Source organism: Desmodus rotundus, chromosome 6 (genome assembly GCF_022682495.2).
Source record: "Desmodus rotundus isolate HL8 chromosome 6, HLdesRot8A.1, whole genome shotgun sequence".
NCBI classification, from domain to species: domain Eukaryota; kingdom Metazoa; phylum Chordata; class Mammalia; order Chiroptera; family Phyllostomidae; genus Desmodus; species Desmodus rotundus.
This window is the reverse complement of record NC_071392.1, coordinates 115,831,196-115,856,852: the sequence shown is the minus strand read 5'-3', so window position 1 is coordinate 115,856,852 and position 25,657 is coordinate 115,831,196. Positions and strand designations below refer to the sequence as shown.

General features: G+C 54.0%; 1 protein-coding gene across 1 annotated transcript in view; it reads left to right on the top strand.

Moving 5' to 3' along the window:
* RSPO4 (R-spondin 4) overlaps positions 1-21,576 on the top strand; it is a 32,562-nt gene extending 10,986 nt beyond the window's left edge. Inside the window, exons 2-5 of the mRNA XM_053927407.1 lie at positions 14,290-14,478; positions 15,159-15,299; positions 17,938-18,123; positions 21,473-21,576. Coding sequence (XP_053783382.1) covers positions 14,290-14,478; positions 15,159-15,299; positions 17,938-18,123; positions 21,473-21,576 — 620 coding nt within the window. The remainder of the gene's footprint in view (positions 1-14,289; positions 14,479-15,158; positions 15,300-17,937; positions 18,124-21,472) is intronic.
* Positions 21,577-25,657: the final 4,081 nt, after the last annotated feature.

Sequence of the window (25,657 nt, the reverse complement as noted above, 5' to 3'; positions counted from 1 at the left end):
AGACGTAGCAACAGGTAGAGCGGGCCCAGCCTCCCCCGCAGTCAGGGGCCAGGCAGGCTGTGCGCAAGGCCAGACGGGAAGGACCAAAGGCACCCACGCAGAGGCCCGGGTTCCAGCCCTCAGGGACCCACTGTGTGGCTCTAAACAAGTGCCGGCCCTTCTCAGAGCTTCAGGCCACCATCTCCAAAACAGGGTCACTACAGATTGTAAATTTCAAGAGATGCTGCCCAAACCCCTTTCCCGAAAGGAATTACAGTTTGCCTATCTGCTAGGTCCCAAGTAATTATTCATTCTTGTCTTAATCATCATTTTGAAAAATTATTAGTGAGGGGGAAAAGCTCTTCATGTGGTTACTGGCCCATTTGTCTTTCTTCTTCAAATTATTTCTTTGAGTAGGACCTTTGCCCATTTTCTCACCTTGGACTGTTCCTGTTTTTCTTATTGATTTCTAGGAGCTCTTCGTATGTTAAAGATGCTAATCCTTGGCCTACTGTGTGTGGGACTGGCTTGATGACTGGACTGAGCGTGTAACAGGAGATTACAGACATGACATGCGTACTTTATTCCCCTCTAATTCTCTATTATGTTTCTTTAAACCTTAGTAAGTTTGGGCAGATCTCAGAGCTTTCTGGTACTGAAAATCCCAGTCAGGTGCTACATTTTAAAAACATGTCTCCAATTCAAAGCTCTCTCCTTCCCCGCCACTGACTTGGCTCCCGACTCCATTTATCTGCTCTGTAGGAAGGTGTGCCATGCTCCCTCCCTCCCTCCCTCCCTCCCTCTCTCCCCTACACGTTGGGAGCAGAGGAAAAGATGGGACAGGGACAGCTGTCTTAGTTCTCTGGTATGACTGTGACCTCACAGTTCCAAGCACAGAGAAAACTCAGGGCCCCCCCCCCAACCAGTGGGCAGCAGGGTCGGGTCTAAATGCCCCTCTGCCTCCCTCCACGCCCTCCGTGTGTGGCAGGGGCCTTAACTATGGCACGGGTGTGATTTTCTGGGCAAGAGCATGGGCCTGACCTCTTCTGACCTTTCTAGCTCCCTCACTACGGTCCCTCCCCCACAGCCTTTTGCAACCCTTTGGGTTGGGGTTCTGCTCAGGTCAAGCTCAGCTGCCTCCTTCAGAGTCCACTTGACCCAGACAGAGAACTGGCCAAAGGGTGGCCGTGCAGGTTTCCCTAGGACTGCCCCGCCCCCTGCATCTCTCATTTATTCTCCCCTCTCCCAGTAGACATGCGGAGGGTCAGCAAGTGTGTGTCCGATCGGGGATGAAATGCCCATCTCCACGGCTGTCAGGTTCCCTCCAAACTATGAGTGATTCTCTTGCCACCCCACCTGGGTTTAGGGAGGTAAGGAAGTTCTGCCCCAGCCCCTGCGGGAGGGCACAAGCCTTCTTGGATTTTCTTCAGAAATCTGTTTACCCAGGCTGGGCAGGCCAGGGGGGCTGCGGAGGGGGCAGCGTGGGAGAGCACAAAGACAGTCGACCCCACTCACAAAGCCCTAGAGGGGCTATCTGGCCCCAGTTCCACACTCGTGAGTCAGCTGTCTTTAGAAAACATGTGGCGGGTCGCAGGGAGGACACAGACTTTGTTTCCACCCTTAGTCGCAAGTGCTGGAGCAGCGAGGTGAGTCCTGTTGGTTCGTGCAGTCGGTAAGCTTCTATGGAGCAGCCGGTGTGGCCTGACGCTGCGCACAGCAGCACAGCGAGAGTGCCCGGGAGATCCGCCTTCACGGTGGAGCATCGTCTCGTGCGTGCTGCTAAAATGTTTCTACAGCTCTGGGATTTGTCTTGAGCTTGGTTTCATGAATAAAAGCAAGGAATAGAGGTTTTTTATATATTCTTTTCACTCTTGGATTCTTGGAGTCTAGAAAAGGGTCTGGTACATTGTAGGCATTCAAGAAATAACTGCCAGATGGGTGGATGGATGGGTGGATGGATGGGTGGACAGGTGGACAGATGGACAAATGGATGGATGAGTTAGTTGCACCCTTACAAACACTGTGTGTAACCATCCACTTGACAGACAGAAAAACTGAGGCCCAGAGACAGAGAGCCTCGCTGAAGACTCACAGTACCGCAGTGAGTTCACATCTGGGCTCTTTCCCCTGCTCTAGCATTGGAGGAGGGGGAGCCAGTGGGGGAGGCCGGGCCCAGAAAGGGGTCCCTGAAGGTGCACACTTGCCCTGTGCCTGGTGTAGCCGGAGGCCCAAACTGGGCTCTCGACTCTCTTTCACCCCTGAGAACCTCCAGGTCCCTCGGGTGCTGACTGGGAGGGGCTTGGGCTGTCATTGGAATGCCAGCAGGGTCTGTTACGAGGGCCAGATTCAGGCCTGCCTCAGCCAGCCCTGACTTTAGACCCAGCCCCCTTCCGCGATGCTAACTGGCAGTATGAGCTCAGGTGTTCTCTGCTCTGCGAGCTGATCACATACCTAAAGCTTCCTTAGGGCTTAGTTTTACGAGGTGAGGGGAGTGTTTGTGTTGGACCTATTTTGAGGGCTGGGTGCTCTCTGATACATACTAATAACTAACTGTTAATAATTGCCTGGCTTTAAATCCCAGCTTGCCACTTACCAGCTGTGGGATCCTGGGCAACTTGCTTACCTTCCCTGTGCCTTAACTTCCTCGTCTGTAAGAGGAGATAAGAAAACCTTATAGGATTTTCGTAACCGAGTCTGCCCTTTACCAAGACGAAGGCTTTGTCTTTCTGCTGGGGAAACTGAGGCACGGGGCAATGGAGTACTCTGCCAAGGTCACACAATGAGTCTAAGTCCAAGCCAAGGCGGGAACCATGGTCCTTTCTGGTTCCCAGCCCCGAGGACTTCAACGTGACCAAGTGGAGGAGGTTGTTTGCAGAGCAGACCGCAAAGCCTGGATACTTTCTCTAATTAATCCTAGGAATCACGGGCTTTCCAGTTCTTCTTAGAAAGTTCCCCCACTTCCCTGAAATCCTGGCATTCTCTGCAGGGCTTGTGGGGGCCTCCTGCTTGGGACCCTGGCCATTGCCCCTGCCTCCCCAGGTGTGGCACTGGGTCTCCAGATAGGCCGGATGTGTCCCTCCCTGGTCCTAACTGCTGCAGATGTCCTCCCACTCAGCCGAGGCTGATGTGTTTACAGTCTCCCAGAGAGCCATGAGAGGCCAGGAAACCCTACCAAGGACTTACGACCCGGGAGGGAAGGGGTTAGCAGCCGGCGTCTGTTCGCCCCAGTCTTGGCGGGCACTCGACGATACACAGCTCTCAGGGCATTTCACGGCAACCAAGGGAGGCTCAGAGAGGACCAGAGGGGCAAGAGACCTGCCCAAGGCCAAACAGCCAGACCATCCCACCACACTGGGGACAGAGCCAGGACTGGAGGGAGCAAGAACCTGTATGAGTCCATTCCACAAGCCCACTAGTTCTCATTGAGCACCTACTGTGTGCCAGGCATTTACTTACTTCACCAGGTACTGGGACCCCAGCCGTGAGCAAACAGAAAGAGGCCTGCCTCAGGGAGATTCCATTTGTGGGGGTGGGATATGTAGTGAGATCTCTTGAGCAACTACTAGGTGCCAGGCACTGTTTTGAGCATAATGCATTTGATCCTTGGTACAGAGGAAGAAACTGAGGCACAAAGGATTTCAAGGCCACACACACAGCAAACATCCCTATAAAATGAAGAGAAAAGAAACCATCCTCTCAATACTTTTTCTTTTAAATTGATTCCAGAGAGAGAGGAAGGGAGAAAGAGAGAAAGAAAGAAACATTGATCGTTTGCCTCTTGCATGCACCCCGACTGGGGACCAAACCCACAACCCAGGCAAGTGCCCTGACCGGGAATTGAACTTGCAATCTTTTGGTTTTTGAGACAATGCCCAACTAACTGAGCCACACCAGTCAGGGCCTCTCAATATTTTTTCAAAAGAATGGCAGCTGCATATACCCCACTATTTCGTGACAATTTCACATGTAGGACAATTGCAAGGCAATTTCTTACACAATGTCCCGCACTTGAAAACCTCATGACACTTTCAGACACAAGACAGTTTTGTGACATTTCCAAGACATACTGACTTTCTGACAGTTTCACACTCAGGGCAGCTGTGTGAAAATTCTGTGTTTGTGGATAACAGAGCGCTGAGCTCCGGGGAGACGGGTCCTGGCGAAGCCTCCTGGAGGCTGTGACTGCCCTCCCCTGGCCCCAGCCTCAGCCAGCTGCTCCTGCCCCCAGTGATGGGGGACCCAGCAACAATCCTTTAGAAAAAAAGCTATGCTTTTCCGAAGGTCGCTGGTGGCCGTTCTGGGCTGTTCAGTGGCCCCCAGGGCTCCCACCAGGAACGCAGGTGTGACTGCTCTTAATGACCGGCTAATGGGGGGCAGAACGCATCTCATGGGTCCAAGGCGGGGCATTAAGGGACAACAGGGAAGCAGAGGTTTATTGTGGTGGGGGGGAGGATACCTTCTCTGGACTATGTACAGCGCCCCCCGCCCTGCCACCCCCCCCCAACCCTCCCCAACACACACACACCCAGCAGCAGGCCAGGCCAGGACAGAACAGGGCTGGGCCTTCCCCATCCTTCAACCTCGGGCACTAGAATCCTTTGGATGTGGGTCTCAACTGTCAGCACACACCCACCAGTGTCCCAGAGGCACCCACCTGCTCAGGCACACAGGAACCCAACCTCTCCCCTCCCTCCCATGCTGAGTTTGGAAGGGACTGTCCTCAACTTGAGCCACTTGGCAAAAAGCCCCTCCCATGAGCGGTCAGTGGAGTCGGCTGCCCCTTCCAAACGTTAACCCCACTTCTCGTCATCATCAGGCAGCCAGGGCAGGGCACTGTGACTCAGGAGAGATTGGTGACCCTGTCTAGCTCTGCCACTTACAGTCATTGGCCCTTGAACCTTAGTTTCCTCACCTCCTTGCTTTTTAAAATGAAACCTGGGGACCAGCACCTTCGGCATCAAAGCTCGGGGGGCTTTGTGGAAAAGCAAAACCTCAGGCCCCACCGAGACTTTAGCATCACAATCTACGTTTGAACCCAGGATCCCTGGGCGCTCTGTGTGCGCACGACAGTCTAGGAAGCCCCAGCTGACCTCGCAGGGTGGTTTGGAAGATCACTCAACACTGGGCACACCACCATAAGCATTAACCCAACGGCCTATACTGAGAGGTGGCCAGCACCTCTGCTTTTCATAAGCAGCCCCAGGTGATTCTGACGTGGGCTTAACTCTGAGGATCACCACTGGCTGGGAAGCGGTAGATGTAGGTGTGCACGCTGGCCCCGCCAGCACTTCCATCTCCCCAGCCTGAGCAAGGCTGTGTGCCTGAGAGGCTGCACTGTGGATTTCAGCAGTGGCTGGGGTGGGGCCGGCACTTCCCACTCCCCAGTCCCAGGTGGGGGTGTCCAGAGAATCACTCATACAGTGTTTTAGGGGGAGCTGACAGACAGAGAGACAGACATTTCACCCCCTGCTTGAACACACCGGCACTGATCTGCTCTGTCTGTTGGGGGTGAGGGGAGAAGGAATGAGACCCGGAAGGAGCGATAGCTTTGGAACAACCTGAGCTGGCGCTGTTTGGGCAGTTTCCTGTCTCCCTCAAGGTCCAATGGACACTGATGGGGCAGTGGCCCTGGCGCCGTGGGGAACTTGGCAAGGCCTTCATAAACGGGCCTGGTACTCTGCATGGGGGACCGAGGGAGGCAGGGGGTGCACCGGCAGCCAGGGCGTGGTGTGGCCTGGAGACTGAGCATCAGGTCCTGCAGTTCCACTGCTGGGTCTGACTGTCCGCTGCTCCTCTTACCGAGGGGCCTCAGAGAGCAGCATCACTGCCCTGGGACTCAGTTCCCCCCCCCCCGAAATGGGTATGATAATAGCACCTAAATAAATTTTGCCGCATCTCTACATGGGATGGTAAGCAGCTATCACAAAGAATGAGGCCACGAGGTGCAACATTTGCCAGGAAAACTTAAAGGAGCAGAGCCAGGTGGCGAATAGTCTGTGTGGGGTGCTTGGTTTATCCGTTCTTGGAGCTCACCTGCAGTGGTGGGAAGGAGACACCAGAAACTCAAACAAATAAATACGCCACGTGTCGGGTGGGAATGTGTGAGGAACAAAGCAGGTGTTCCTCAGGGTGAGGGGTGGCGCTACTTCAGGTACAGTGCTCAGGGCGGCTTCACAGGGAAGGGGACACTCCAGCAGAGACCCGAGGGGGGGGGCTGTGGATGAATGTGGGAAGGGCGTTCCAAGCATTGGGAAGAACAGGTGCAAAGGCCCCGAGGTAAGAGTGGCCTCCGTGTGTCTGAGGAACAGCAAGGACGAGACCGGCATGGCTTGGACGGGGGGAGGGCCACGGCACCAGACGTGGAGAGAAGTGGTCGGATGCTGGGCACATTCTAGAGGTGGAACTGACCGATTCCGGACGGACTGCATGAAGGACGTGAGGGCAAGAGAAGAGACAGGAGGACTCCAAGGTGTTTGGCCGAGTAGAGTAACCATTGACTAAGACAGACGGAGATGCAGGTTTGGAGGACGCAGGATGAAGAGTCTCCATCGCGGGTGTGTGCCTAGGATTGTTACATTCCGAGGGTCTTATCCATTCACCCCTTAGGGGTCGTGTGTGGACATCTTAGCAGGGGTCGCTATCTGCACCTTTGCCCGTGCTCCCTCCCTGCCTGCCTGGAACCCACTCACATACCGTCTTGTGTTCACCTCTCCTGGAAACCTTTCCTCCTCTGACACAAACTAGTCCCGCTTCTGTCGCCACCTCTGCCTGCAAAGCCACCCCTGCTGACTCCAGCCTCTGAGCCCAGCCCAGCCCGCCGGGTCCTTCGCTCTGGGCAACGCCGGGCAGACATCACTCTTTGCACTGTGCGATCTTGGTCCTCCCGACTGGACTGCAGGCTCCCTTGGAACAGTTGTTGAGAACGTTTATTAAGCCATCGCTTATTCATTCATTTAGGAAATAGTTAGTAGGTGCAAGGCTATGGCTATTTGAAGGAGAGCAAGCCAAGCTGGGCCCCAGCCCTCGAGGGAGCACCTTGGGGTGCCTCCCACTTATGTCCTGTGAATCAAGTCATAAAATAGTGCTTGTTCACCTGCCATCTGCCGTGCAAAGCACTTTGCCTGGATGAGTTCACATCAACCTCACAAGTTCCTGGGAGGGGGTTGCTACTATTGTCCCCATTTTGCAGAAGGTGAGACTGAGGTTGAGTGGTGAGGCATTTGCCTTAGATCACCCAGCCTGGAAATGGTGGTTTGTCAAGCCCCGAAGTCAAGATCACTTCAACATTCTGCTAATTGCGAGACCCTCCCGGTTCCCTCCTGAGTACTCAGAAGAGTACGGTGGGCTGGGCACTTCTAGCCCCGAGTCCCCCAGGAGTCTCCAGGCCAGGCGTCATCTCTGGGACCCATCCCTTGCTGCAGATGGCGCAATCTACCCCCTAGGCAGGGAAGCGCCGGGCTCCTCTGAGCCATCCTAGTGAGCAGTGGTAGTGACCGCCTCCCATATGTGGCAGCCAAGCAGGCAGGGGGGGCCCAGATGGTGTTTATTTCCTCTGGTCATTGGCGATAGCGTCCCCCCACTGCCAGGCTGAGATGAGAGGATGCACTGCCCAGCACTCCCTGCGCATGGCCCCCCTGCACAGTTCTGGGTCCTCCCCAAGGACAGAGCAGGCCTGTCCCTCCCCAGGTTGCATGACCTGGGGGCAGGAGGCAGTGGTGTCTCTCTTTCCCCATCCTTCTCATCCCCCAGGGGGTCCTTCAGGACAGCTGTGTTAAATCCTCGGTCCACAGTGACACATGCTGTTCTCATGCAAGACACACTTCTCTGGGCACACCCCAATTATGAAGAAACTCTATCCCCAAAATGCGGACATCAAAATAAAAAGTTCTGTGCTGGCTGCCAAAGCAAGTCCAGATTTGCGAACACCCACAGGGACACAGCAGGTGGCAGCAGTAATACTGCTGGGACCCTCGTAAGTGTCAGGCTCCCTCAGGTCCCCACAGCGTATCTGCTGGGTCAGCCAATAGGATTCTTGTTTTATAGAGGGGGCAACTGAAGCACAAAGAGGTTAAGGGACTAGTTCAAGGTCACATGGGCAAGGATAAGGGGCAGAGCTGGGATTTGAACCCAAGCAGTCTGACCCTTAACCCTTCTCTACTCTTAAAGTATGTCCCTGGGGGAGGAGGGGGGGGCAGCTGTCTCTGTGTTAACAAGCTCTCCAGGTGAGCCTGACGCATGCCCTGGTGTGACAAACCCTGTTCTCCGTGGTCTTCTAACTCAAGGGACTGAAGTGGGTGTACGAGAAACAGCAGCTCGAGGATGATAATACCTAGCAGCCCTCCTTGCCCTCGGTGTCCGGGACAATAGGGAGCAGTGGGGACTGCAGCAAACTGCAGCGCACACGCCCGTCTGTGTAACTCCGGCCAGTTCTTGCCTTGCAGGAATGCAGGCCCGCTGTTGGCAGATGTTCTGACTTTTTCCAGAGAAGCCCAAACTCCGACTTTTTATATGAAATTTGATTTTTTTTAAATGCTGGCAATCTATCCAAATTATTGGGTGGGAGCTGTTTTTTGTTTTGTTTTGTTTTCAAGTGTGGGGCCGACGTCCTTCACTTGGGCATTGAGGCTTTTTCGGCGACAGGCTCGCTGTGGGCTGCCGAGGAGATGAACCTGACTGGGAGAACGTATACTTTTCAATCTTGGATGTCACCCTGTGCCTTTGACCTCCCTCAAAGAGAGCTCTCACAGTAAAGGTGGGTGGGAGGCATGGCACTGCAGAGGTGACCCTAAATCTACTCCGAACCCCCAAATGGAAAAAATACAGAGATTGCTTGCAAATGTTGAGCCATCGGCTCCTGGCATCCGGGATGTGGGTCGCCCCAAGGGTGGGAACAGTCAATTGAAGAGCGCAGGTCATTCCCAGATCCCAGCAGAAAGGATGACCTGCCTTTCACACAAGAGATAAGTTCCCCCTCGTGTCTCTGCCCTGAGATCTTCACCATCCCGAGGATGACGGACCATCTGCCTGGAGATGGTAGTTGGTAGCTGCTGTCTGCCGATGTCTCTGGCTTCTCTTTGAAATAACTGTGAAAGGGGAGGAGGGTCCGAATGTGGGCTTACAATCCCACCATGTGTCATGGCAGGGCGGGAGCAGAAAAGGAACTCACACTTATGCAGAAGCACCTACTGTGTGCCAGGCACTTGCTGGTTCATTTGCACACACCTCATAACAAGGCCCATGAGGGTAGGAATTGCTGCCACAGTTTTACAGACGAGGAAAATGAGGCCCACAGAGATTAGGGCACTTGTTCAAAGTCACTCAGTGAGTGGGGGAGCCTGGATTTGAACCTGGGCACCATAACGCATGCCCTTAGATGTTTGAAGGCAGAAAACATGTCATCTGCTTCAATATAATAATGATAGCTCCAATTTATCAAGGGTCTGCTGTGTGCAAGGCTATAAGCTAAAAGTTTTCCATGCACTGTCTCCTTTAATCCCCAAAGCCCTCTAAGGTAAGCATTATCACCCCTTTTAACAGCTAGAATAACTGAGGCTCAGAAAGTTAAAGTCCTTTGCCCCTGGTCACACTGCTGCCCCCTGGATCTGACACAGAGTAGGGGCTCAGTAACTACTTGTTGGATGGATGGATAGATGGATGGATGGATGGATGGATGCACTGAATGAATGAATCATTCATTCCTGGGCTAATGTATGCATTGAGAGTTGTTTTAAGCCTCTATCCCTTTGTAAATTGCCCAGCCTGAGCAAGTTTTAACTCAACCCCTGGGTAGCCATAAAGGCAAAGTGACTCATATGTCATTTCCAGTCCCTTGCCATCCCCTGCCAGCTGCTGGAGTAACACAGGGCCACGTTTTTTGGTTCAACTGGCATTTTGGCTGGGGAAGGGTGGCCTTGATTATGGCAGACAGTTGTTAAGGGAAATCACAATTGGCGCCATCCCCTCTGGTGCCCCGAGAAAACTCCAGGAGGTTGCCCTTAGAATTCCAATGCTTTCGTTTAGAAACATGCATCTGAGCTGGGAGCAGGCAGCGATGAAGGCCGGGATCCAGAGGAGGTGTAGAAGGACCAGGGGCTTTCAAAGTGTGCTCCCGAGAACCCAGAGCCCCTTGGGATGCCGCGGTGGTGGGGCTGCAGGCCCCTTGTCCTCGCTGAAACACAGCTGCTCCACCGCAATCTGTTGGGTCTATGGGGTGAGCCGAGCCACGGGGGGACTGGAACCTGAGTGCGGAAGATGGTCAGGAACTCAGTCTTTTGGGGCGCATGAAGTTTCCCACTGCTGTTCTCTCTCTGCCTCTGATTTGTTTCATTTTCTCTCTCTGCGTCTGTATGGGTCAGGAGTCTGTTGGTTGAAAGTGACAGAAACCCTAACTCAAAGTAGCCTGAGAAAAGAAGAGAATTTATGGACCCCACCCCCACCCCCAGGGGTAAATCGAGGTGCACAATCTCGTGGCTCTGCTGCTGCTCTGTGGCCTCCATTCTCGGGACACCCTCCCCTCTTCTGGTGCCCACCAGCTCTGGTCTGCATCCCCCCAAATCCAATAGAGTGGAAAAGAACACACACACACACACACTCATTGACTCAAAAAAATAAATCCTAAGACCAGCTCTTGCTGAGATACATGCCTATGTCGGAATCCACCTTGTAGTCGAGGGGACCTGACGCTCTGTCGGCCAAGCCGGGGTTAGCGCATCTGGGCGGAAATGGCTCCACGTAACCCCAGACTCAGGGAGTGCAGAGGGATGGGGCCTCTGTTAGCAAAGAGAGGGGCCACAGATGCCAGTGCCCACCAAATCCTGTCACACACATGCAGCAGAATAGGCCACCCTGCCCTCCTGCTCCTGTTCGTAGGTCAGGAGGCCGGCCCAGAGCATGGTCTGCCAATCCAGAGTCAGAGTTCTCGAGACACGCAGCCTATTGGCCCAGCCTGCACAGGGGTTGGTCCCGCGTTCAGTCGTATCCCTCCTGGGCCGCCGCCCCCCCACCGCCCCAACACCCCTCCTCCTGCCCCCAGCACAGGCTCATGCAGCACAAAGGTGGCTGCCGGGGCCAGTTCTCAGGGAAAAGGGATTGTGACAAGAACGACACTTCAAAAATGCCTATTACATTTACTTTGGACTTGCTAAAATGTACCTTCCTGGGTCCACACCAAACACTTTACAAGCCTCCCTGGGAATTCTTACGCAGTCAAATTTAAGAACCATCAAGTTTGGATATTTCTAAAGCAGCATTATACAAACTCTAGTTGTCATCACTTATTATCTATAAAATCGGTACTCGGCTCTCCACATTCGTGACCTTGGGGATGGAGGAAAAGAGCGTTGCTGTTTTTAACTGGTCATAGAGATGTGAGGAATCCTAGGGTGAGACTATCAAAACTTGGAAGTCAGAGGTGCCATTACACTATAGAGGCACTAGAGGGCACCCTAGCCAACCGCCAGGACCGAGGCAGAACCACGACTCTTCAAAGACCTGGGGTTGAAAGATGCTAGCTGAGATCCGTGGTGTGCTCTTGAACACATATGCACGCACGTACACACACACTCTGACACTGTCTGAGGTCAAGCGAAGGGTCCTTGTCGGGTACGTTTGTCTGCAGAATGTGGAAATAGCACTTCAAATGTCAATGCTGTAGCTCCAGTTGGGGCTTCCTTGCTCTTGGCTGCCTGACTTTGGGGAAGGTCCCACCCCTCTGGCCTCGGGGTCCTCACTGAAACTGCAGGGGTTCCGCCGAGTGATTCCCAAGCTTTTCTGAGCGACAGTGCTTGTTTAGAGTTTCGCTTTGTCCCCAGCGGCGTCGCTGTCAGCCACTTCTGCAGGCTTCAGTTCTCCCATGAGGTCCGGTAAAGGCAGGGCTCTGTGTGGTTCGCCCCGGGGCCCCAGGCTCTGCCCGCACACTGCGGGCCCGAAGCGAGTGCTCCAAGGGGCAGTGCGGGGCCTGCTGGCCTAGTCCCTGCCCCAGCCGATTCTGCGGAACCCGGGCACACCGTTTCACCTCTCTATGCCTCTGTTTTCTCGGCTGCAAAGTGGGCGACAACACCCCTGTCAGAGACGAATCTCAGTCCGCAAACTCAGTTTGCAGGAAAGACCATTTGTTTTTCTGTAACTGAACCTAATTTCTAATCTGAACTCCTTTCCTGCCAAATGACAGAGATCACTTCAAGCCAATCGAGGGTCCCTTTGCCCTTTGTTGGTGGGGTGGTATCTCAGGTCAGGGGGGCTTACACCATGCTGAGGCACTGAGGAGAGGCGCTCTGGTCTCCGCTGCCATCACTCTGTGCCCACCTTCGAGAATGAAGACGACATCATCAGTCATTGTCATGTAGTCCTCAGTATGTCAGAAAGGCCCAGTGGCCTAAACAGGAGAAACAACACCTTCCTCCCTCCCCTATAAAAGCATCTGAGATAGACAGTCCTGGGTTGGTATGGCTGTGCCATCACGTCTCTCTGTCAGGTCCCTCTGTCACCTGCCGTGGTCCCAGCTACCTAGTCCTCAGCCTTGCAGGTAGAAGGAAGAAGGGGAAGAGAATAGCCCTGCCCTTCCTTTGAAGGGCATTTCCTTGGTGTGGCACAGGACACTCCCACTTAAAGTCCATTGGCCACAGCTTAGATGCATGACCACACCCAGCTGCAAAGAAGCCTGGGAAATGTAGTCTTTATTCTTGCCAGACATCAATTCTACTAAAAATCAGGGTTCCTTTGCTGAGGAGGGGAGGGTGAATGGACTTGGGGACGGCCAGCTCAGGGCTGTGCTGATAGTGCTCAGGGGTGAGGGTCTCCACTGCTCTCAGGATTTCTGTAGTCTTCCCCTGCTGGAGATCTCAGCTTCAGGATGGGCCAGAGCTTGAGAGCTGGGAGGAGGAAGAGCAGAAAGAACGTAGTTCTTCACCCCACCCCCACCCCCACCCCCAGGACACAATGGAGTCTAAACTCTTTTTAAAAAAATATATACTTTATGATGAAACATTTCCAACCTACAGTCAAGAATAAAAAATAATATGATGAAGATTTGTGTACTGGGCAGCCACTTGTACCAAATCTTGCCATTGTCATATTTGGTTTAGCTTTTAAGATATTAAATATTACATATATGAGTGAAGTCCCTGGTTTTCTTCCCCAACTTCTTTCCCCACTTCTCACCTCAGAGATGTTCAATCCTGAATTTAGTGTTTATCAGTCCCTTATGTCTTTTACTCTTAATACAAATGTATATATAATGTTACAAAATACTCTTGCAGATTTTTGAACTTCATACAAGTGGCTTCTTGCTGTTCGATTCATTGTACAACTTGCTTTTCTGCTCTCAGCACCTCTCTGAGATGTAGCCATGAGGACAACAGTAACTCTCCCTCCACCACTTGCCGTGGCTGGGCCATGTGTGTGGTTCGCAGCTGTGGTATATGACTGTACCACAGTGTGTTTACCTGTTTTGATAGATGGTTATTGGATTTTTCCAATTGTTAACATTGCAATAAGCATCGTTGTACACGTCTCTTTGTGCACACACATGAGTCACTGGTTTTGAGAGTGTGTTCCTGGACCAGCAGCATTAGCATCACCTGGGTATCCGTAGAAATGCAGGTTCTCAGGCCCCACCTCAGACTTACAGAATTGGACCCTCCAGGGCAGGGCCCAGTGATCTGCATTGTAACAAGCCCTCCTGGAGGTGCTGGTGCCTGCTAGAGTTTGAGAACCACTTCTCTAGGTTTTGTAACAGAAGCACATCCTCAAATTTATTACTAGATTCTGCTAGATTTTTCTCCAAAGTTTACACTCCTGTCAGGATGGAAGTTTCCTTTCATCCTTGCCAGCCCTTAGTGTCATCAGAACTTAAGATCTTGGCCAATGGGGTGGGAAGCCTGGGCTCTGTTCACTTCTCGGTCGATGTCCTCTCAGTGGCCCTGGAAATCCCTCTTACAACATCACACTTTCTCTCTGGCTGCAGGTCCTGCCAGGTCTACAGCTTTGGAAACACACAAACTTTTACTCCACTGCCTGTGGCAATTTCTCTTCCCGAGGCATCAGTTACGCCCACATGAGTCAGCTGGGTCAGTCAGGGATCCCAAATGTAAGCAACAGCATTGGCAGATATGTGGGGTTCCCAGAGTCGGAAGGGCTGCTTTGGGTCACATGACCTTTCCTAGTTGCAAGGGAAGCTGGGAAATGTAGTCATTTGTCTAGGGGCTATGTGATCAGTTAATATCCCAGTGTAACAATCTGACTTGCTCACACATATGGGTTGACCATCTCTCTCTCCCTTTCCCCCACCCTCCACCCTGGTCTGGCTGGCAGTGGGCACTGGTCTGGGGGGCAACTGCACAGGCTGCGTCATCTGCTCAGAGGAGAATGGCTGCTCCACCTGCCAGCAGAGGCTCTTCCTGTTCATCCGCCGAGAAGGTATCCGCCAGTACGGCAAGTGTGTGCATGACTGTCCCCCCGGCTATTTCGGCGTCCGTGGCCAGGAAGTCAACAGGTGCAAAAGTACGTGGCTCTTCCCTTGTCCTGTGCTAGTGCTGGGCTCCTGGGCACCTCTGGCCCATGTCCCAACTCTTACCCTGACACAGCCACAGGGGAAGTGGGTGAATGCCTGAATCCAGACGCAGATCTTGCTGGGTTTCTGGCTGGCTCTAAAGGCCGAGGACAGTCAATGCCTTCTCTGGCGTAAGCAGGGAAACTTCACCTCTCCCCTAGTTTGCTGTGTGGACTTGGGACTATCACCCTTCTGAGCCGAGCTCAAATGAGAAAAGGAGCCCCAACTCCAACTCTGATTTTTGCTGGGACTTGCAACAAATCATGACCATCTCTGAGCTCTGATGGAAATGAAGCAGGGATTCCTCCCTCCTAGCGCAGATTTGCTGTGTGACTTTCGGCAAGTCACTTGCCCTTTCTGAGCCTCAGCTTTAAATACAAATAACTATGCTACCTGAACAGGTTCCCTGTCCCTGCTGGGCCTCAGTTTAAATGAGATAGGGGGGAGTTCTCCTTGAAGGCAACCCAGTTTGACCTTGGGCAAGTGTGGGCTTCAAAGGAGACACTGAATCCTGACCCCAGTGCTACAGGGCCTGGGGCTGCTCAGAGGCCCTCCCACCTCGGGCAGTCCCAGAACGCCCTATTCCCGGGCAGCCCTGTCCTCACCAGGGGTGGTCCTGGGTCTGTTACAGGATGTGGGGCCACGTGTGAGAGCTGCTTCAGCCAGGACTTCTGCATCCAGTGCAAGAGGCGGTTTTACCTGTACAAGGGAAAGTGTCTGCCCACCTGCCCACTGGGCACTGCGGCCCGGCAGAGTACATGGGAGTGCCAGGGTGAGTGGCGTCCCTTGTCCTTTCCCCTCCCTCCCTAGGGCAGGAGCTGGTGAGGGTGTTGGGAGACCTGGAAGAAATCATGGTAGAATTCACGAGGACGGCAGGCCCAACACCACCACGCCAGGTATACCTAGGAATCCTTCCGTATGCTAAAACCATCGTTACGGTTACCGTCACTACAGACGTGGGCATCACTGTGACCACCAAGGGAGGCAGCTGAGTACAGAAGAGCACTGATTTTGCAACAAGACAGACCTGCGTTTAAACCCTAGCTCTAACATTAGTGACCTCAAGCAAGTTACTTAGGCTCCCTGTCCCTCAGTTTCTCCAAACATTAAAAAAAAAATTACCAGGGAACATGGAACCTACTTCATGGGGGAGGGTTGTCATGAGGATTAAATTAATTAATAAAACCTGAAGTTCTTAGTACAGGGACTGGTGTGCAGGAAGTGCTCGGTACATGTCATTGTTACGAGTCACATCAGCTGTACTCATTACCCCTGCTCGCTTCCCCCACTACTCCTTTTCAGGCTCCTGTCGGAGCTCCTCTGCGCCCGGTCCTTACAGAAAGCTGTTCTCACCCACGTCCTCACCTGAATCTCGTGTCTCTGCCCGCGCGCTCCCTCTGGGCTCACGTTCACAGCCATCCCAACAGCTGGTGGCTCCTAACTCACTATCCCCCTCCGCGTGCCTCCCCTCGAGCATCAGCCCACACCCTCACCTGCAGTCTCCTTCCCTCCCTCCCCATCCCCAGCCCAGTGCTTCTTCCCTCCATAGCCACCAGCTCCATGGCCCGTGCTGGCCATGCTGGACTTAGGAGCATCCTTCATGACTCTCCTCTTTCATCCTACATCCAATCCAACCTGCTCATTCGTTTGCCAAGAAATATTTGCTAGAGCATCTGCTATGTGCCAGGCACTTTCTGAGGGGCTGGGGACATATTAGTGAATGAAACAGACAAAGCCTCTGCCCTTGTGACTGTAACATTTTGCTGAGGACACAAAAGAGACACACAGAATAAATATGGGTGTCAGGTGGCTCAAGAACAGTGTGTGTGTGTGTGTTGGGGGGGTGAACCAGAATATAGCTCCCAAACCCACCCTGTCCCTACCCACCCCCTCTCCCTATTCTGCCCCTTCACATCTCTTTCTCCCCACATTCTGCCCATCGCTGGGACCCTGGCCGCAGCCTCCCGCCTGTCTACCTGCCTCAGGTCTCAGTGCCTCCAGCCCATGCTGGCTCTCATCCGAGCAGCCGGAGGGATTACTTCAAAACGACAATATGATCCAGTTTCTCTTTGGCTCAAGGCCCGTCAGTGGCTCCCACTGTCCTCAGGGAGAGCCTTCCCAGGCCCTGCGCAATCTGGCCCCCATCTGCCAGCCTCTCTATCCCATTATTTTTTCTCTTCATTTGAGCTTATACTCTAGCTCCTCCCATTCTAGGCCAGTGTCAAGACCAAGTCCTCCAGGAGACTTTGAAGGGGTTATTCCTTCCGCCTGGGGCACTTCTTTTTCCTGCCCCTCCCCGAACCTGGCTAACCTCCCCACCCCCACTTCAAGACTTAGGTCAGGAGTCTCCTCCTCCAGGAAGCCTTCCCAGTCCCCCAGGCTGGGACCTGCACTGCCTCTGGGCTCCCACAGCTGCCTGTGCTTCTCCCATTACTGCATGAGCATCCTGCACTCCAGCCTGACCTCTCCGGACAGTGAACTCGGGAAGCAGACCCAGCTGTGCCTTGTTCCGGCCGCACCTGAGCACCCAGCACAGCACCTGGCACGCAGTAGGGCTCAGTCTCTGCTTGTCAAATGAAAACATCTAGCAGAAGGATATTGTGCTAAGGCCTGGAGACCCAGTTCTGGACCCTATGGGATCTTAAACCTGCTGTGTTGTGTTGCGTAAGCCCCTTCTCTGTTCCCTAAACCAGCCCGTCCCCAGCCCCTCCCCTGCTCTAAGCCTTGATGTCATAATCTGCCAAATGGGGATGTTAATGGCTCCCCCATCCTCTGCTGTCTCTCAGGGACCTGTAAAAGCATCAAATGTGAAAGAATATACATACTTACATATTTTTTTAAATTACTCCCTACTAAGAACTTTAACGTCCATACCTCATTTTTCCTCACAACAGCACTGCGTAGATTCTGCCTTCTACAGCTGATCAGTGACACATGGTCAAGTTCAAAGCCCATGTCCTGGCCCTGAGGGCCATTCAGCCAACCTTCTGGTCTCTTCTCCTGTCCCCACCTTCCCAGACCCTCACTCCGCCCCCACTCTGTCCCTCAAACACGGGTTTCCAGGCCCCAGGGCTGTGCCTGCCTGCCTGGGGTGTGCTCCCTTCTGTCTCCACGCAGCAGCAAACTACTCTGTCTTCCCTTAGCTTCTGTGTCACCTCCTCCGGGAAGCCTTCCCCTTTAACACCAGCCGACAACAGCCTGTGCATGCTTTCGAATAGCCCTCATCCCAGGCTCTCATAAGTAGCGATTTAAATGTCTCCCCTCTGCCCCTGGTACAGCCTGAGTCCCTTGCATTGTAGAGAGGCCAGCAAGGAAACTGAACCCCTCAGACCCTGCCCTTGGATCTGAAGGACACTCCCTCCCAGCTGACTCCATCTGTCTGTCCGTCTGTCTTTCCCTCCACCCCACAGAGGAGTGTGAGCCGAGCCCCTGGGGGAGCTGGAGCCCCTGCACACACAACGGGAAGACCTGCGGCTCGGCCTGGGGTCTGGAGACCCGGGTACGAGAGGCCGGCCGCACCGGGCAGGAGGAAGCAGCAACCTGCCAGGTGCTGTCCGAGTCCAGGAAGTGTCCCATCCGGAGGCCTTGCCCAGGAGGTGAGCCCCAGGCCAGGCATGCAGGGCCACCTTGGGAAGGGCCCAGGGGTTACTGGGAGTGGCCTCGGGACACTGGTCTCACAAAGAGCACGCATAAGGCTGCCTGAAAGTCTATTAGCTGTCACTTCATGTGGTTTAAGCACTGCCTTCCCAGTGTCCTTTCAAAGGAGGGTGTTCCTTGCTGGGTCAGCCCCAGACCGTTAGGAAGATCGAGCTTGTCCCTTATATCAGGGGTTCTCAGCACTTTCAGACTGACCACATGACTTTTAATCACAAGGATTTTGAAACACTGTCTTTCCTGCTCTGAAAGAAAATTCACGGGTAATGTTACCCACTTGCACAGGTCATTAAAAAACGTCATAGTGCTCTCACCACAATATAAAAGAAACAAAAGAAACTTCATTGTGGCTGTGTGCAGGCCCAGCACACCAGAGAGCAGAGAATGCACAGTGAGCTGCAGTCTGGCAAGGGCGATGGCCAAGGTCAGGGTCCAAGTGCAGGTTTGTGAGATGCAGTTTCCCTAATGGGGACCGGCCCTTAATAAAGTCAACAAAACTGCCTGACCTCTTGACCGACACCGGGCTGGCAGACCTGGACCAGTCAGCGAATGGGGCGAGTGCTCAGACACCCTTGGCATTCCCACGCAAGGTGGAGCTCGGCTCTGAGCAAGCAGATTTCTCAGCTGGATGGGGTAGGGATGGTTCTTCTTTGTGAGGGACTGTCCCACATGGCACCCCTGATCCCTGTCTGCTGAATGCCTCTGGGAACCCCTTCTTTGTCACAATTAAGATCACCACACAGACATCCAAGTTATCCCCTGGGGGCTCTTAAGGACCACCGATGTAAAAAAGAGGGGCTGCAGAGTATGGTAGGCAGGATGGAATGGTGAGTAGTAATAATACGGAATTAGCTAACGTTAACTGCGCACCTACTATGTGCCGGGCACCATGCTAATTCTTTATACTCATTAAGCCATTTAATCTGTACAATGATGCTATGAGGGAGGTATTGTTACTATTTCCACTGTACGGATGAGGAGATGGAGGCCCAGAGAGGTTAAGTCATTTGCCCAAGGCTCACACAGCTGGGGAGGCACGGACCTGGAATTCGAACACAGGTCTGTGTGCAAAGAGGAATCTAAAGTCGTGCTTGAGGACGTGTTCCCTGGGCACACATCTCGGCTGAGGTGGAGCCGGGAGTTGAACCCAGAGACACCCCTGGGTTCAGAAGGACTTGTGGTGTCTGGGTCGGGAGTGCAGATAACAGAAACGGGGCCTTTGGGAGTCGCAGTGGGCAGCTGGGACCAGAGAAACTGAGAGCCCCAGGCCAGAGAAGCACCCAGACAGGCAGTCTGTAGCACTCGTTACTGTGACCACGCCTCTCGTGGCATCTGACAGCTGGTGGCTGATGTGAGGGCTGGAAAGAGGAAAGCTCTTCCCCCACACGATGATGAGGATGAGGATGAGGATGATGATGATGACAGCAGCAGCCGCTGCTGCAAACATTCATAGGCACTGACCGTGTGTTGGGCACTGTGAGTGTTTTGTAAATATCACTCCTTTAGTCTTTACAACAACCCTACTGTGGGCTCCTTGCATCGCCCAGGTGCCGGCTCAGAGAGGCCACGCCACAGCACCTGTGTCTCCCCGCAGTGATGGCACTGTTCTCGTGTTTGTTCCGTGTCCGTGATCCCCTGTCAGGGCCAGCTGTTTGTCTGCCCTGTTCACGGCTGCCTCTCAAGTGCCCGGGACAGGCCCTGGCACAGAGTAGGTGCTCAGTTAACTTTTGTTGGATGAGTGGATGGGAGGCCAGGTGGGTAGGTGGTGGGCGGATGGGCAGGCACCAGGCAGGTGCAGGGAAGAGGTGGAGACCCACAGCTGCTCACCCCTCCTCTCACCTTCAAAGCCAGCAAGGGCCATCAGGCAGCCCCTCACCCTGTCCCCAGATGCTGTCCCACCTGTGGCCTAGAGCTTAGAGTGGGGGCCTAGCTTCAGTGCCCCCGGAGGGCTCAGGAGTGGGCATAGGGAGCACCAGAAGTGGGCAGCCTGGTCAGGACCCTGAATCTGCCTGAGGAGGGAGCAGCCCCATCTCCTGGGGACACAGGCACACAGACGACGCTCAAGAAATCAAATCGCCTTCCCTCGCCTCTCCCAGCTGTTTCATCCCTTGCTGAGTGACCTTGGGAGGCGACTCCCTGAGCCTCAGTTTCTTCATGTTTACGTGGGTGCACAGCTCCCTCCAGAGAAGTGTGGGGACCAAACAGTATATGAAAATGGCCTGGGTATGGAGACACTCTGCGAACCAAAACCAAGGGGCCCGGCCTTGCTCTCCCACCCATGCCTCTCTGTCTTCCTACCTGTTGATTGATCATAATAATGGTGAACAACAGCTGGGAGGAGCCTTCAGGTGTAGGTACAGACAGTGGCAGGTGTGGAGCTGGTGAGGACTGGCTGGGTTGCTGGAACAGCGAGGAGGCCAGCACCTTAGGCCAAGTGAACTAGGAGGAGGGAAGGAGGGACAGCCAGGAAGCGGATTTGGTCTTTTCCTCCAGGTGAGCTGGGAACCACTTGAAAATGACACCAGGAGCTGCAGCCCAGGCTGCGCCACTGAGCAAGTGAGGCCCTCGTGGGTCTCAGGCATCTCATCTGAGAGATGGGACTCATCGGATGCTTGTGTCAGAGACTCACCCCAGCTCCACAGCAGGCGGGGCACAGTGGGGTCAAGGTTCTGAGTTAGGTCTGGGGTTTGCACCCAAGCCCAGCCCTCCCGCAGAGGGAACTGGGTGCGGTACAGATGCCGAGACGCCTGTCCTAGGGCCTGCCTCCCACAGCTGGCACGAGCTTAACAGACAGACGGCGTTTGAAGCACGCTGCCACGTGGCGCCACTAGCTAAATGCTCCTGTTATTGTTGTTGTTGTTTTGATTGTCATTATTTTCAAGGGGCAGACCTGGGGCCCAGAGGTGGGAGGGGAGGTTTCTGTGGAGTCCTGGGTAAAATGTGTTGTCTCCGGCCAAGATCCCTGTAAACCATGGAGTGTACGTGGGAGGGTCATGGGCACCCCCTGGAGGCCACGCTAAGTCCTGGGGGGGCCCCATGTGAATCTCCAGGCCTAGGGAGGCCCTCAGCAAGTTAGTTTAGCAGCCCTCCTCGCCCCCTAAGGAATGGATAGAAGTGTTCAGTCTGGGGTAAGTTATCCTAGATAACAGGAGTGTTTGCCAGGTCAGCACCCAAATATTACTCTGGACCCTGCTGTCTGGAGGGAGTGGGAGACACCCTCATCTTTCAGGACTGAGGGGCCTCCCAGGGCCCAAATGGCCTCAGAAACTACGCCCTGTGCCCTCACTGCAGAGAGAAACCCCAGCCAGAAGAAGGGCCGGAGGGACCGGCGCCTGCGCAAAGACAGGAAGATGGACCGCAAGCTGGATGTGAGGCCCCGCCCACCACAGGCCTGACCTGCCCCCTCTGACCTGCCCCCGCGACCGCCCTCCAGCGAGCCCGCCGGTTGCTTTCCTCACCCTTCCGCTCTCCAGCTGCTGCTGTAGCTTTTCTTCTTTCCTTTTATCCTTCTTTTCCCCCCATCCCCCCTCTCCTTTTTCTATGTCAAGCTACCTTTTTTTCTCCTTTATTTCCTGTATTTCTTACATATATTTCCCTCTCCTTCGTCCTTTCTTCCTGCCCCCTGTCCCTTTTCTTCTTTCTCACTTTACTTTTTCCTGTCTGCCTTTCTTTCCCTTTCCTCCATTTTCCTTCCTGTCCTCTTCATTCTCTCTCTCTCTCTCTCCATCTCTCTCTCTCTCTCTCTCTCTCTCTCACGCACACACACACACACACACACACACATGCTGAGAGACCAAATGCCTGTGCCCTGGCCCCAGCTACTCTTTCTATCTGCTCTTTAAAGAAAGTAAATATCTTTCTCCAGGCCTTTCCCTGACCTTGTCCTGACCCCACCTTTGCAGAAAAGGGGTTCCCAAGGGCGGCGCCAGGGCCACGACACAAGCAGGCCCCTTGAGTGCTGACCCCAGGGCTACCCCTGCCTTCTGTTCTGGCCAGTCCTGGAGGTTTCCACAGCCCTCAGCCACAGCTCCCCTCAGAAGCCTCCCGAAGAGGCCCTGGGGCCTCCCAATGCCCAGCTGGCCATGGAGGAGCCACGATGGGGCCTCTGGCTGGACAACCAGCCCTGCACCCACCTGTGGCAACAGAGTCCACCCTCCTGCAGCTGCTTCAGTGCCTTCCCTCCTCCCATGGGACTGTCCTCCCATGTCCTTCAGGAATCCAAGCGCTGCATCAGGTGGGCGGTCATGCCTGGGGGACCCGGCTCAGCCCACAAGAGGCCATCAGAGCTGAAAGGAACTTGGAGAATATCCAGGCCACTCTGCTCCCCGCCCTGAAGCCTCCTGCCATTGTATCCATGGGGAAACTGATGCCTGAGAAGGAAGGGACATACCTAAGATCACACGGGGAAGCCAGGTGCTGTGCCTTCCACCTGTTGGTTGCCCTGCTCAGCACATCCACAGCTGAGAAGAGACTTTGTTCAGGGCCTTGGCGAGGGATGGGGGTGGTGGCAATACGGAAGTTGTTGGGTCAGGAGCAGGAGAAGATTCCCCACCACCCACACCACCAGGGGCATTTGTGTTTCGCTGTGAAACCCCTAGTGCCGCCAGGAAGAACAGTGGGAGGAGTCTCAGGCTAGACCCAGCTTAGAAGTAGGTTTGTTCTCACTGCCTGTCTCCACTGCCACAGTACCCCTTCCACCTTTTTTCCTCAAATCCCCAGGAAGGGCGCTCTCGATTTGCACCGGCATCACTGGTTGGTCTGAACTCAGAGGGTTCGGCAGCTAACAGAAGAAGAATCTGAGAACTGGGAGGCCCTAGGGGGCCTGGGAGAGAAGGGTAGCAGCAGGCTAAGGGTGATAAAATATCACTCCCCCACCCCAAGAGAGTGCCCAGCCTCAGGCCTCCCTCCACTTGGTACATGGGGAACCCCTGACCCCCAAGGCTCACCCTCACTCTCACTTCCCCTCTGGCCTCCTTGAAGACAGCTAGGGCCCACCCTTCTCACCTGGCCAAACCACCAGCTTCTGTTGTGCAAAAGTCTGCGCCTCTGAAATGCTCTGTTGTTGTTTCAAGATCCCAACATTTTTTTTAATAAAGGGAAAAGGAAAAAGAAACTTGCAAATGTTTCTTGGGCATCCTGCTGATGAGTCTGGAGTGGCCGAGTCTAAACCACATGGGTTGTTTGCACTGGAATGCTCAGGGCCTGGAGCGGGGCTTTGGCTCTCAAACCCTCCACACCCCCCGCTCAAGAAGGGGACTCAGCCAGAGATGGTAGGGAGCCACACTGTGCTCCTCCCACCCCCAGTGCCTTTTATCCCCATGGTCAGAGGTGGCCCCAGGAACACATCTGTCCTCTGTATGACATGTCTGAGGGGCCAAGGGACACTTAAGTGGTGAGATAATCTCAGAGTCATCTAAACACCCTGCAGTGCTGGTGAAGGTGGCCTCCGCTTTGGGAGACACAGGTTCGAGTCCCACCCTGTCATCAGCAGTCTGTGGGGTCAAGGCTAAATCATTTCCCCTTTCTGGGCCTCAGTTTCCCCACTTGGTAGATGAAGAGAAGGTATGACTGCATTTAATCCATTGCCCAAATCTGGGTGGCCCGACAGCATCCTCTGGGGTGCTTTTTAAAAATTCAGACTTCAGGATGCCACCCCAGACTTACTAAACATGAACAAGTTCAGGGGCAGACAGTGAGAGCAAGGTATTCTGGAACGAATATTGCAGGACAAGCTCAGCAGACAGGGTGGCTCTTGGGTGACCTCCAGCCCCAGAGGACTGGGGCCTAAACACAGATTTTTTCTGATAAATTTCAAATGCGGAAGTTTCTAAAACCCACCATTCTAAGAGATCTAGATAGGAGTGGAAGCTTCCCTTCCTGCAATCCCCTGGCAATCCCCAGACAATCCCTCAGGGAAATTGGTTGTCTGTCCCTAGCTGGGATCTGTGGTCAAGGTTTTTTTTTATGTTTCAAATTGGGAGACAGTTTGTTCCCGGCCTAATCCCCTCCTATAATCTTTGGACCTCAGATATTCCCTCTCCTCCAACTCCTAATCCTTTCCAACCCCACCCTCTCTCACATTCTCCTGAAGATTGACGCGTTTTATTGGGAAGGACAGCTTCCCAAGGAACTCTTATAGGTGAGTTCCCCACGTGCCTCTTATAGGTGAGGCTCAGAGGTAACTTCAGAAACTTGCCGAGCAAACAGCGAGAGGGCAGTGGGCGGAGCCCAGAAGGAAGTGCCAGCTGCCTGCTCCTCCAGTGCTATTCCAGTGGGAGAGAACAAAAGCTTGGTCCAAGCTGAGGGGTTCCTCCGGCCCCCACTCCGGCGGGGCCACACCAGGGCCCTCTCTGCAGCCCACTCCCCCGGCGACACCCTCGCGTTCACTTGGTCCCCATCCCTGCCCTACGCACCCCGCCTCTCATTTCCACCTTCTGTCACTAGAGGGCGCCATCCAACCAGAAAAGAGGCAATAGCCACGTTTGCGAGGGCAATTTTCTGGAATAGAGAGGGTGTGTCGGTTTTCTCTTCTAACAAGAGTTGGGAAAAAGAGGGGAGGCTGCCTCCTGCCTCAGGCTGAACGACAAGAGTTGCATTCAGAGGAGGACCCGAGCCCAACATCCCACAGCCAGTAATCCTGACTGTTCTGGCCTCCTGCTACGACATCCCGGGGGCCGGAACAGCGCTGTTTCTCTGTTTTCGCGCACAGGAAAATTTCAGACTATCCTAAGTGGTCCTTCTGACTCAGGAAATGTGCATTCTTATAATAACGAAAATAATGGTAGTCATAATAATAATGATTAATGATAACAATGTCTTATGAGCACCTACTACGTGCCAGACAGTGCAAAGTGCTTAGGGGTCAGTGTTTCATTTCCTCTGCTTTCCTCTCCCCGGTAAAGACCATAATAACTCCCATTTGGCTGGCTTGTTTAAATGCGTGGGCACTTCCAAATCCTCATCTCCTGCCGCCCTCACAGAAACCCTGCCAGCTAACTTACAGAAGAGGAAACTGAGGCTCACGTTAAAGTCATTCAGCGTTCACCAATCTCAATTATCCACCCACTCGATGCATGTACAAAAGTGCCTGCTGCGTGCCTGGCGCCGTGCTGCGTGCTGAGGGTGACGACCCAGGCCTCGTCGCTGGAGCTTTCAGTCTGTGGACAAGTCGATGACAACGGTGTGACAAGGCCTTCCACAGGGGGCAGGATCTAGGAGGAGCAGCAGCAAACCCATCTGCAGCTTCCGGGTGCCCAGGGAGCTCCTCCTCTGGGACGGATGGCCAGGCTGAGAACTGAGGGATGAGAAGGCATTAATGAGTTGGGGGTAGGGGTTGGTTCCCAGCTACAGGACACAGCATGTGCAAAGGCCTGGAGACGGAGCTACTCATGGGGGTGCCAGCCCCAGCATTTCGCAGCCTCCTGGGCTGTCAGACCCTGGAACGCAGGGACTCAGCCCTGGGGAATGCTGGTCCTC